Below are 12,373 nucleotides of genomic sequence, written 5' to 3'. Positions count from 1 at the left end.
ACAGCAAAGTGATTCAGTTTTACACAAACACACATATATATATAGAGGAGATTTCTAATAACCATTCTTACTATTAAATAGTTTTGAATTATCCCTTAATCTCCACAAAGTAGATTTGCATACTGTTTTATACAGAATCAAAAGATTTTTTTGTGTGTGGGTGTATCACCTGAAATATTTTCATGGCCAGGTTATACGGTTGGCCCTCCTGACATCCCATACACATGCGTGAACAGCAAATAAAGGACTATAAATCATACAATCGTTCTTTGGTTTGCCTTTAATCCAAATGAAAATACGAAATACACTTAGTGGGCTATAATTTGCAATTAACATTTTACGTGACCCATTCTCTCAAGTGCCTGAATTTTAAGATGAATATTACCGTCTGTGTCTTCACATGGTGTCATATGTGAGTGGGATTAGGGGCATAATGGAATGGAGGGCCACCCAGAAATCCAAACAAAAGCTAAACCAGCACCTGAAACCCTAGGAAAGAGTAAGGGTTCTCAAGCGCCCCCCTCCTAAGACCTCTGTGCATTAGGGTATTTCCATACTTCAGTTCTCACTTTCCTAAGCCTCTCTTCTTCTATGAGAAAAGAAGTTTTGTGTGCAAAGGAATCAGGGAAAATGTTAGATATGGGAGCGTGACAGAAACTGCACATCATCCTTCAATCTGTTTCCATCTCCTTCTACAGCAAAACCTTCTATATTTTTAATTGGATAATTTGCTGCCCAGAATTCCCAGCTTCCGTTAAAGCCAGGGGCTCTGTGGGCTGGGCTTGCCCTTCTGCCCACTGTGACTGTGATGCACTCAGGGGGAGCCATCCTGGGTCATTAGGACCAAGGCAACACCCTGGATGGTGGACCAACAGGAGTCTGGGTCCCTTGGTGTGCAGCCAAGCTGCCATACCAATTTGGGACTTTCAACTGAGAGCCAGAAAAGTCTATCTTGTTTAAGCCACTGGATCACACTGTGTCAAATGCATACGCTTGCTGATAAAGGGAGTCTGAAAGCTCATGCTTCAGATGAGCAGTGATAACAGAAGATTCTTTGGTCTTCTTCAATCTTCTGTAAATGCTTCTGTTTAATCCAATCTCATCCTCCCAGGTGCTAACTCCAGCCATTAGAAAAATAATAATAATAAATAAGCCTAGAAATCTGGGAGAAGTGATTTCTAAAGAAACAGACAGAAATGCCACTTCCTACATCAGTGAAGAACAAGAGCAAACAAAGCAACGAGAGGCGCTGGACAATGACGCAGGCCCTGTTCAGAGTCAGCGCTATGAGTTTAGGTGTGGACTTTCCCAGCGGATCGCTATATATACGCCTATGGCGTTGTTTGGCAAACAGGCAATAAGGAATGGGGGGAAACCCCCCCCAAACCAAAAACATGAGTCATGAGCTTCTGCCAGTTTTGGAGTTTCTTTTTCTGATTTGTACTATGAAAGTATTTGGCTTGGGGATGATCACAATTTTTTTTTTTTTTTTAAGATGTGAAACCTCTGCAAAAGCCTGATGTGTAAAAGAGAATAAAGGTGATGTGGATGAAGTAGCAACAATCATCATAAAATAGGAGCCAAAGGCAGCGAGCACTCACTGTGTGCTGGGCGCTAAGATGCCCACACGTATTATCTCACCTAAGCCTCAAAGGCTATCTAAAATGATGATTGAGATGTACTGTACTGTACCCAAGGCCTTATCTTCTGACAGTGTTCTGCTCCTAAGATTGTTTGTAAAGCACTTATGAAAAGTCTCTGGTCAGGAGCTTCCCTGGTGGCACAGTGGTTAAGAATCCACCTGCCAGTGCAGGGGACACGGGTTCGAGCCCTGGTCTGGGAGGATCCCACATGCCGCGGAGCAGCTAAGCCCGTGTGCCACAACTACTGAGCCCGTGCTCTAGAGCCCGTGCTCCTTAACGGGAGAAGCCACCGCAATGAGAAGCCCGCGCACTGCAACGAAGAGTAGCCCCCGCTCTCCACAACTAGAGAAAGCCCGCGCACAGCAATGAAGACCCAATGCAGCTAAAAATAAAAATAAAATAAAATAAATTAAAAAGTCTCTGGTCGGACTTCTGAGCATTTTATGTGGAAGGACAGTTGATAAAGAAATAGATGCTAAAAACCCTTTGCTTCTGAACTTAAATCCAATCACCAGTTTAAAATCATCCTGTAGACTTTGTGGATAAAAAGAATTAAAAGGGTTAGTGTAATGATATATTTTGAAAGCAGGTTTTTTTCAGAAACTCTATAGGGCAGTTGGATTTATGGTAACAGATTTTCATACGAGTTCTCAGTGGCTGTTGGGATTGAAGATGACTATATCTTAGTAATAATATGGCAATACTTCAGGTAGGTTTACTGAAAAGACAGCACCTATGAGAGCGGAGCCATTTAATTCATTCATTCGTCAAATGTTTTGGGCAAATGACGACCACTAAAGCACAGTGACTAATGTCCTTGTCCTTCCCTTGGATTCTGATACGTGTTCTTGAGAGGAGAGATGGGACTGGGTGACAGAGCCGACAGGAAGGATGTGAGCAGTAAAGGCCATCATATTTATCTGGTTCACTGTAACAGAAAAAAGTTTGAGAAGTGTTGTTCTACATACAACGACAGACTCTCTATGCACTTTTATATCCATGCCGCTTTTCCTTCTTTTGTTCCTGTGTTCTCTTTGCATGTTTTCAAGAAATCACAAGAAGTCAGTGCCTCACTCAGACTCAAGTAAAAACAATAAGCCCGGGCTTCCCTGGTGGCGCAGTGGTTGAGAGTCTGCCTGCCAATGCAGGGGACACGGGTTCGAGCCCTCTTCTGGGAGGATCCCGCATGCCGCGGAGCGGCTGGGCCCGTGAGCCACAATTGCTGAGCCTGCGCGTCTGGAGCCTGTGCTCCGCAACAAGAGAGGCCGCGATAGTGAGAGGTCTGTGCACCGCGATGAGGAGTGGCCCCCGCTTGCCACAACTAGAGAAAGCCCTCACACAGAAACGAAGACCCAACACAGCCATAAATAAATAAATAAAATTAAAAAAAAAAAAACAAACAAAAAAAAACAATAAGCCCAAGGACCAGAGTGCTGACCTCATTGTTTAAAACGTCAGGCAAGAGGGAAGTGACCGGCAGCTCTGAGACATTTCCAACTCATGGGATGTTTGGACGATGTTCTGGGGCTACAAAGTGCTGTGGATTCTCCCAGTTTCCATCAGAGTTGAAAGAAATGGGCTGTGGCAGTTCCCACTGACCAGCCCAGAGAAGCATCCAGGATGGGTCTGCAGTGTCCCCTCCAGCTTCTTTTTTTTTTTGGCCATGGCTTGCAACACGTGGGATCTTAGTTCCCCGACCAGGGGTTGAACCCATGCTCCCTGCCGTGGAAGCGCAGTCTTAACCACTGGACTGCCAGGGAAGTCCTCCCCTCCAGCTTCTTGGAGGGCACTGTCATCTCAGCTGGCAAGGAAGAGGGAACTGCACTGGGGTGTCCAGGTCTCACTGCCCGATTCCCCAGGCTCTCAGAAACTGAGTGAGGGCTCTGGTAGTACATACAAACTCCACCCACGTGGTGTTAGATGGCCACAAAAAACTATGCTTCTTAAAAGCTTTTAGTGCAGAAAATGATCATGGTAATCTTTTTTTTTAAGGCAGGATTTAGAGTTTATTATATAATGTGATCTCAACTATGTAAAAATGTGCCAAAAAAATCTGGTAGGAAATACAGCTAAACGGTAAAATTTTTTTCTTCTTGGAGTAGAAGCACTCGGTATCTTCTTGGTAGTTTTCTGTATTTCCCAAATTTTCTACAATGAGCACGTATTGAAGAAACTTTTTTTTTTTTTTTTTTTTTGCGGTACACAGGCCTCTCACTGCTGTGGCCTCTCCCGTTGTGGAGCACAGGCTCCGGATGCGCAGACTCAGCGGCCATGGCTCACGGGCCCAGCCGCTCCGCGGCATGTGGGATCTTCCCGGACCGGGGCACGAACCCGTGTCCCCTACATCGGCAGGCGGACTGTCAACCACTGCGCCACCAGGGAAGCCCAGAAACATTTTTTCCCTTTAATAAAAATATCGGGGAGAGATGTTTGGTTATGATGGAAATAACCAGATTCCTGTCTAATCTATTTTTTAACATCAAATGCAGTTAAACAAAACTGTATTACAGCTCAAATATATTCAGTCTAAGAAAATTCTTCTAGATTATGATTTTCTTAGAGAAGAAACCCTGTCTACTTAAGAGGACATATGTTTCATCAAGGCGACTGTAGCCACTCATACTGCCCTGAGTGTATGTGGTACAACTTTAAAAAGTAGTAACAATAAACTTTAAAAACAAAATAACTGGGTCTTGGGATTAAAGATGATTTTAATTAGCAACATAGATTAGTGTTTCCTTCCAGGTGGTCACTTAGGGAAACCATTCTTTCTTCTATTGGTATTGCCATTTCTCACAATATTTTTCTGGAGCTTTCTGTGGCACTGCTCAGGAAAATCATTCGGTTACTTCAATCACTCACTATTTTTGACCAAAAATGGTTTTACCAGGTTGACACTTCATTTATCTGACTTGATGTCAAGTGGCTCTTGGCCTGTCCTAAAAAAACGAATCTATTCTCAAAGAATAAAGGTTCCCAAACACTGAGATGATTTCTTTTTAATGCCACAGCATTTATGAAAACAATTCCAAAACACCAGTTTTCCAGTCATATTTTGAAAAAAGTATATTTTCACAATACCTGATTGACTAATCTGCCCCAAGATGACTACTCTGAGGTGTCAGTGCTCTGGGGAAGGGAAAGTGATCCATTACGGATTAATGAAAAGCCTAAATAAAGACGGTGAAATAGACTGATTTTATATTCCAGTAAAAACCACCAAAAGCCTATTAGAAGACAGATTTTCAAGTACAGTATAGAAATGAAAAGCCATCAGTAGCTGCTTTGATCTTTTGGTGTGGCCAACAGGGGCAGAATCCCAGGCTGGAGACCCCAGGGGCTCCTTCCTGTAAAACAACGTTCATAAAAGACAAGACTACACTTCCTCTTCTATTTGCCTTAATCGTCATTTAACAACACTGGCTTCACATTAGAATCACCTCGGAGCTTTACAAAAAATACCAATTGGCTGGAAACGTTCGGACAATGGAATCTGAATTTCAGAAGGTAGAGTTTGGGTATATACGTGCGGGGTTTTGTGTGTGTCTGTGTGCGTGCACTGTTTATTCTTTTCTTTCCTCTCCTTTCCCCCTCTCTCTCCCTCCCTTCCTGCCCTCCAGTTCCCAGGTGATTCAGATACACTAAACCACAGTAAGGGGTGCAGACCATGGGCAGCTGGTCCACATTAGGATCCTGGCTTCTGTCCACAGAGCTCAACTCAGCTAGTTGACAAAATGAGCGCCTACACAATTCATTCCATTCAGCACTTCATACCATGATTCATAAAAACAAAAATTAGGGAAAGGTGCTTGGTCCATACAAATAATCTTAGAAAATAAAAATTTTTAATGGGGGATAAAAAGCATACAGTCTGTAGTTGACTAACCACATATAAGATGAAAACACCCGTAAAGGCACGAATAATGAAACCATGTCAGAGCTTGGTCAATGGAGTAGACTCTATGTTCTTCTGTTGGCTTATCTGTATAGATTGTAAATTTTCCACAGTGAATATGTATCACTTTTGTGACACCTACTTTCCTGCTGGCCTGTTGACTTAAGAGAAAAAGACTACATACCGGCAGTATCTTGGGCTGTCACATCCACGCCATGCGTAACCATGACCCTGAGGCATTCCACGTGTCCTTTTGTAGCAGCAAGATGAAAACTGGAAAAGAGGTAACATAATCTCCTGAAGATTTCCACTCTTCAGAGTTCATCTCTGACCATGTTTTTGCCTCTTTGTGTACACGTTCTCTCACTTAAGCTCCACAACCATCTTGTGAGTAGATATTATTATCAACCTCGTTTTAAAGAGGAGGAAACGGAGGCTCAAAGCAGTCTGATAATTTGCTCATTGACACTTTTTATTAAGTAATGGATTAGGAGCTAGATCTTAGGTCTTCCAACGTAAAGACAAAGCTTGAAAAAAGTAAGACACAACTACATTCCTTGTCCCTTTAGGGAAGAAGAGCCAGTCCCAACTAGATCGGATTCCTAAATAAGAAGTAATTTATCAACTTTTTTCTGCTGTCTAGTGTTTTCACCAAAGCCATTATTTTTAAGTAATACACTCTATGAAGGGAAATTTGTCTGAGTCAAACAATGGTCAAGGTTCTTGAACAGCATCAAGGTCAAATCCATTGTTGTGTTCTAGCTGAATAACAATAGTTGTACACAACTTTTAAGTGGCTGATGTGTGCCAACTACTCAGTTTGATACATTACCTCTTTTCATTCTCATAAAAGCCTTTTGAGGTGAGTCCTAACACCATCTCCATTAGATGGCAGGTGTCTACACTCAGTCAGGTGCAAACAGCATTAGAGAAGGCCCACAAATGCACCCATCGTCCCCACAGATCCCGGAGTAAAGTGCACTTCTACAAGCAGAAGGAAAGCACAGTTCCACTGGGCACTCAGGCCCAGAGGCTGAGAAGGCAAAAACCCCAGGAAGGTCTCCACTGCGAGGTCTTCCCTCTTCACAGCCTCCTTCCTATAGAAGGAGGTTAAGGAGCCTCCCAGCTCTCCTCCGCCCTATCTCAGGGACTTAACTTCTCAAGATACTTGCCATGCAGCACCTTGGTGTCTGTACCTCTGAATTAATACCCAGGCAATATTTTTTCACAGGACAGGACCTGTCACTGGGGCCCAGGGTCACACTCAACTAGCAAATCCAAGAGCTAAACCGATTCAAACCCAAGTCAGCTTGACCCAGCACCTCTGCTCTGGAGAACGAGGCTTTGTAAAGGTGGGCAGGTCAGCAATTGGGGATAGGTCAGTCCTGGTTGCAAATCGGCCACACGTCAGCTACGTATCTTTGGGAAGTCAGTTTAACCTCTCCGAGCTTAAATTCCCTCCACAGTAAAATGTGGGGATTGACTCAGATGATATCTGATGGTCCCTCTGGCTCTAACATTCTTTAAAATGATAATGAAAGCTTACCTGGCTCTGGTCACACCAACTATTTCTGCATTTGTGCAGCAGTTTATGTGTAACGTTTCTTTACAGTCAAAATCCACTCTGTAGGTGATTACACACTACGGTGAAACTCTGATCATCTGGAATGACTTGGGAACGTGGTGACTTGTTTAAATGGAATTCCTCATTAAATACGGCTTAACCCGAAGAACTTCCCTAAAAGGCACTACAATAATACCTCTGTTTTCAGTATTGTTGGGATAAAAACTTTACAATAAGTAAAGTTCATCTTTAAGCAGTGAATTGTTCAGTCACAGTGGAAGGTTTCTAAAATCTCCCCAGTTTTAGTAACAGTATATGTTACATAATTAAATTGCTCTTGAGGACATGATATTACCATTAAGAGCCTCAATTATTGAACTCTGCTTTCAAGGCTATGAATCTAAATGCCCCGCATTATTAAGCTCTAATATTTATTAATATTTATCTTCTTAATATCTATGTGTTTGCTTCTAAGCTATTCATTCTTCTATCTCCTATGACCGGGGAGAACTCAATCAAAATGATCTGGACAGCCATATCTTTTGCTAAAGATAAAAGTACCAGGATTAGTAATTAGCACACTCACACACATGCACACGCGTGCACACACACAAAAAACATAAAAGTATGTATAGATACAGAAGTTTTGATTGAAGTTTAACATATATAAAGAAAGCTACACATACCGTAACTGTATAGCCTACTAAAACTTCACAAATGGAACGTGCCCCTTTTACTCTGATACTGAAGAAACAGAACTTGGCCACAGACCCAAAATCCCTCCTCGTATCTCCTGCTAGCAACCCAGAATCTCTTCAATGTGCCCCTTTGAGTTACTAACCCTCTTCCCCCTGTAATATTTATATTTTTTCTACTCCAAGGCTTCCTGGATTACCTCTGGGTTGCACACTGTAATAATAGGGGATTGAAATTGCAGACACATGTGACAACGAAGCATTAGTGCAGGCCACTACTGCATGTTGATAAATGTGCTCTGACGAACACGACATGCTCTGTGGATGACTTGGCTGCCTTCCTCTACTTCCTCTGTGAAGTTCACAGCTCTGTGGGCCAGCTCTTCCAAAGCTACAGCTGCAGCTCTTTCTGGGTTTTGGTAACTGATTTCTCTCCTTGCCTCTTCAGGTGTGGGTAGCAGTGGTGGTGAAATATTTCCCACTGTTACTAGCCAGGGCTGCTTTTCCAGCCTTGCTGGTTTAATCTGACCACATGTGTATAAACAGTTCCTTTCTTAACCACCCATCAATTATCCTATGTGAGTGCTACCTGTTTCCTACTGGGACCTTGAATGATACCAGTGTTAGGTATTTTGTGTGTGATTATCCACAGGAAGAACTATTAGGTTTCTGTGCACATTATCAGATTAAATATTTATAAGGGCAAATTCAGCCTTAAAAAATGTTTTGATTAGAGAAGATGTCAGAGTAGAAAGACCCTCCCCTCCACGGGCACACCAAAATTACAGCTATTTACAGAGCAACTATTAATGAAAGATCAGAAGACTAGTAGAAAAGATCTTCTACAACCAAAGATATAAAGAAGGAACCACAACGAGACAGGTAGGAGGGGCGGAGATGTGCTATAGTCAAGACCCATACCCTGGGTGGGTAACCCACAAAGAGGAGGATAATTACAATTGCAAAGTTTCTCCCCAAGGAGTGAGGGGTCCAAGCCCCACACTGGGTTCCCTGGCCCAGTGGCCCTGCAACAGGAAGATGAGCCCCTAGAATGTTTGGCTTTGAAGGTCAGCTGGGCTTACTTTCGGGAGAGCCAGAGGGCTGTGGGAAATAGAGACTCCACTCTTAAAAGGCTCACACAAAATCTCACATGCTTGGGGCTTCCCTGGTGGCGCAGTGGTTGAGAGTCCGCCTGCCGATGCAGGGGACGCGGGGTTTGTGCCCTGGTCCGGGAAGATCCCACGTGCCGTGGAGCGGCTGGGCCCGTGAGCCATGGCCGCTGAGCCTGCGCGTCCGGAGCCTGTGCTCCGCAGCGGGAGAGGCCACAACAGTGAGAGGCCCGCGTACTGCAAATAAAAAAAATTAAAAAAAAAAAATGGGCAGAGGATCTGAACAGACATTTTTCCAAAGAAGATATACAGATGGCTGAGATATACATGAAAAAATGCTCAACATCACTCATCAGGGAAATAGAAATCAAAACCACAATGAGATATCACTTCACACCTGTCAGAATGGTTATTATCAAAGAGATAACAAGTAACAAGTGCTGGCAAGGATGTAAAGGAAAGGAATCTTGGCACACCTCTGGCGGGAATATTAATTGGTGCAGACTCTATGGAAAACAGTATGGAGATTCCTCAGAAAATTAAAAATAGAACTACCATATGACCTAGCAGTTCCACTCCTGGGTATTTATCTGAAGAAAATGAAAACACTAATTAGAAAAGATATATGCACCCCAGTGTTCACTGCAGCATTATATACAATAGCCAAGATATGAAAGCATCATAACTACCCATCAACAGACGAATGGATAAAGATGTGGTATGTATACATATTATGGCCTATTACTCAGCCATAAAAAAGAATGAAATCTTGCCATTTGCTTCAACATGGACGAACCTAGAGGGTATTAACACTAAGTGAAATACGTCAGGCAGAGACAAATACTGTATGATTTCACTTATATGTGGAATCTAAAAAACAAATGAACAAACATAACAAAACAGAAACAGTTATAGATACAGGTTGCCAGAGGGGAGGGGGGTGGAGGGAGGAAAGAAATAAGTGAGGGAGATCAAGAGGTACAAACTTCCAGTGGCAAAATAAATGAGTCAGGGGTATGAAGTGTACACCGTGGGGAATACAGTCAATAACTATGTAACATCTTTGTATGGTGACAGATGGTAACTCGACTTATCACTGGGATCATTTTGGAATGTACAGAAATATCAAATCACTGTGTTGTGTAATAGGAACTAACAGTGTTGTAGGTCAATTATACTTCAAAAACCAACCAACCAACCAACCAACTCATAGAAAAAGAGATCAGATTTATGGTTACCAGAGGTGAGGGGATCGGGGGAAGGGGAACTAGACGAAGGCAGTCAAAAGGTACAAACATCCAGTTTTTAAACAATGTATTAAAAAAGTGACAACTAGATATTTTTACTTCTTAGTTGTTTTATTCCTATGAATTTTTTATTTAATTCAGGCCATGCGTAATAACATCATAAAGAAGTTTAGTAAAATACTGGCCAAGGCAAAAGACCTATTTATGAGTAGAGGATAAGAATTAAACAGTACCTTTTTTAAAGCTAAAACAAAAAGAAAACAAACAGAAAACCAACAACAATGACTCAAAGTCACAGATCTTACTTTATCTATAAACTCATCCACTCTACCTCCTCCCCTGCCACAACTGGATTATTTTGAGGCAAATCTCATTATGTTTTTGTCTCTGAACTTTTCTACACACATACTTAAAAGATACGCACTTTACAAAGGAGAAATAATAACGCAATGAAATCCTTTGTATCCAATACCATGTCTAACTTGAATGCGAAACAACCTTGTTTCATCTACACCCTTACCATTATTTTGAAGCAAATCTAATGTCATATCATTTCATTCATAAATACTTCAATATGTATTTCTAAAATAAAATAGCTCTTTACAAAAATGTGCTAACAGTACCATCATCACACCTGTTAAATGGGCTGTGAGGAATCAATGAGGTGTGTGTAAAAGCATTAGCAAAACATGTAGTAAACAACCAAGAAAATACCACCAATTATCAGAGCCTCATCGACACAAGACAAGGCACAGAGTCTGAGACATGTTGCTTAATAAAAGGACTTGTCTCAGTGTTCAGAAAAGACAGGTTAGCAGAAATTAGGTCAGAACCATCATTGCTTAAGAAATGAAGAAAGAAGGAAAGAAAGGAGGAAGAGGAAAGCAAGAAAGAGAGACGTGTAGACAGTCACAGATGACCAAAAAGAAAGCCATCTGAGACCAGCCTTGTCGAATGCTCACACTTGAGCTGCTAACATTCCAGCGCCTTCCATAGAAGTGATAATCCCCAAAGCAGGGTTTGGCAGCAACAAGTCATTAGCATTTAGCCTCTGAATGTGAACGAGAAGCAGAGCCAACTTTTAATAAGATACTCAAGTGGAAAGTTGGGTTCAGTTGGGTGGGAAAACATGATTAGTCACTGACAGAACCTAGGTTTGTAAATGACAGCAAGTAGGTTTCCCTTCCTCTGCAGTGACTGATAAATGCGGTCCCCTCAGGGCGGCGGTCCCCTCAAGGCAGCAGACCCCTCAGGGCGGCAGTCCCCTCAAGGCAGCAGACCCTGTGACTGGTGGGTGCTGGTCTGGACTGCAGATGGGCATCTGTGGGGGTTACCTCAGGCTTAGGGAGCAGATGGCGCCCCAGGTCAGCACACCACTAATGAAGAGCATGGCTGGTGGCCTTTAATGGCCCGTGCCCTGGATAGCTGGTAAAAACAACACACCTCTAGATAAAGACAGTTTGCAGACTGGGGTGAGGCGGGCAGGCAAAGTAGTAGGCTGATTAACAGGCCCCCCTCGCCCCCAAACAGAGACTGTTCTTGACAATGTTAATTCTAGGGCATTAGACCTAACCCAAGCATGGGATAATTTCGGTATTTCTATAGTTGTATATTTTTATAAATTGCTATAGCTAAATAAATTAATTCACTCATATACTTACTATACTAGGGTATTTACGTGCCAGACACTGTTCTAAGCACTGAGAAACACATGGTGAATTAAAAAAAAAAAGCCCTCATGGATCTAAGCTTTTAGTAGGAAGACTAAAGATAAACCAGTGGTTCTCAACTGGGGGTGATTTTTGCCCCACCCAGGGGACGTTTGGCAACAGCCGGAGACATTTTTGATTATTCACAGGGTTGGGGGTGGGTAGATTCTCCTGCTGTCTAACGTGTGAAGACCAGAGATGCTGCTAAACATCCTACAATGTACAGGCCCCACAATAAACAATTATCTGACTAGTCTAAAATGTCAATAATATCAACATATCAAAATGTCAACAGTGCCCCGGCTGAGGATCTCTGGGATAAACCATTTAATACAAACGCATGATGCTGCGATATAATTCTATTAAGACAAATTAAACAAAGGCTGAAAAAACATCATGAGCAGATCTCAGTCTTTTTATTGAGATATATTTTAAGGTACGTAAATTCACTATTTTAAAATGCACAATTCAGTTGTTTTTAGGATATTCACAAAGTTGTGCAACCAACATC

General features: G+C 42.3%; 1 protein-coding gene across 6 annotated transcripts in view; it reads right to left on the bottom strand.

The window, feature by feature from the left end:
- RAI14 (retinoic acid induced 14) overlaps window positions 1-12,373 on the bottom strand; it is a 147,605-nt gene that overhangs the window by 28,437 nt on the left and 106,795 nt on the right. For 5 of the 6 annotated variants that reach the window (XM_060146943.1, XM_060146945.1, XM_060146944.1 and 2 more), the window contains exon 4: window positions 5,723-5,811. The exons of the other annotated variant lie outside the window; for it this stretch is intronic. In XM_060146943.1, coding sequence (XP_060002926.1) covers window positions 5,723-5,811 — 89 coding nt within the window. The remainder of the gene's footprint in view (window positions 1-5,722; window positions 5,812-12,373) is intronic. 6 annotated transcript variants of the gene reach the window in all.

The sequence above is a fragment of the Lagenorhynchus albirostris genome, chromosome 3, assembly GCF_949774975.1.
Source record: "Lagenorhynchus albirostris chromosome 3, mLagAlb1.1, whole genome shotgun sequence".
Taxonomy (NCBI): domain Eukaryota; kingdom Metazoa; phylum Chordata; class Mammalia; order Artiodactyla; family Delphinidae; genus Lagenorhynchus; species Lagenorhynchus albirostris.
This window is presented reverse-complemented; position numbering and strand designations above follow the sequence as displayed.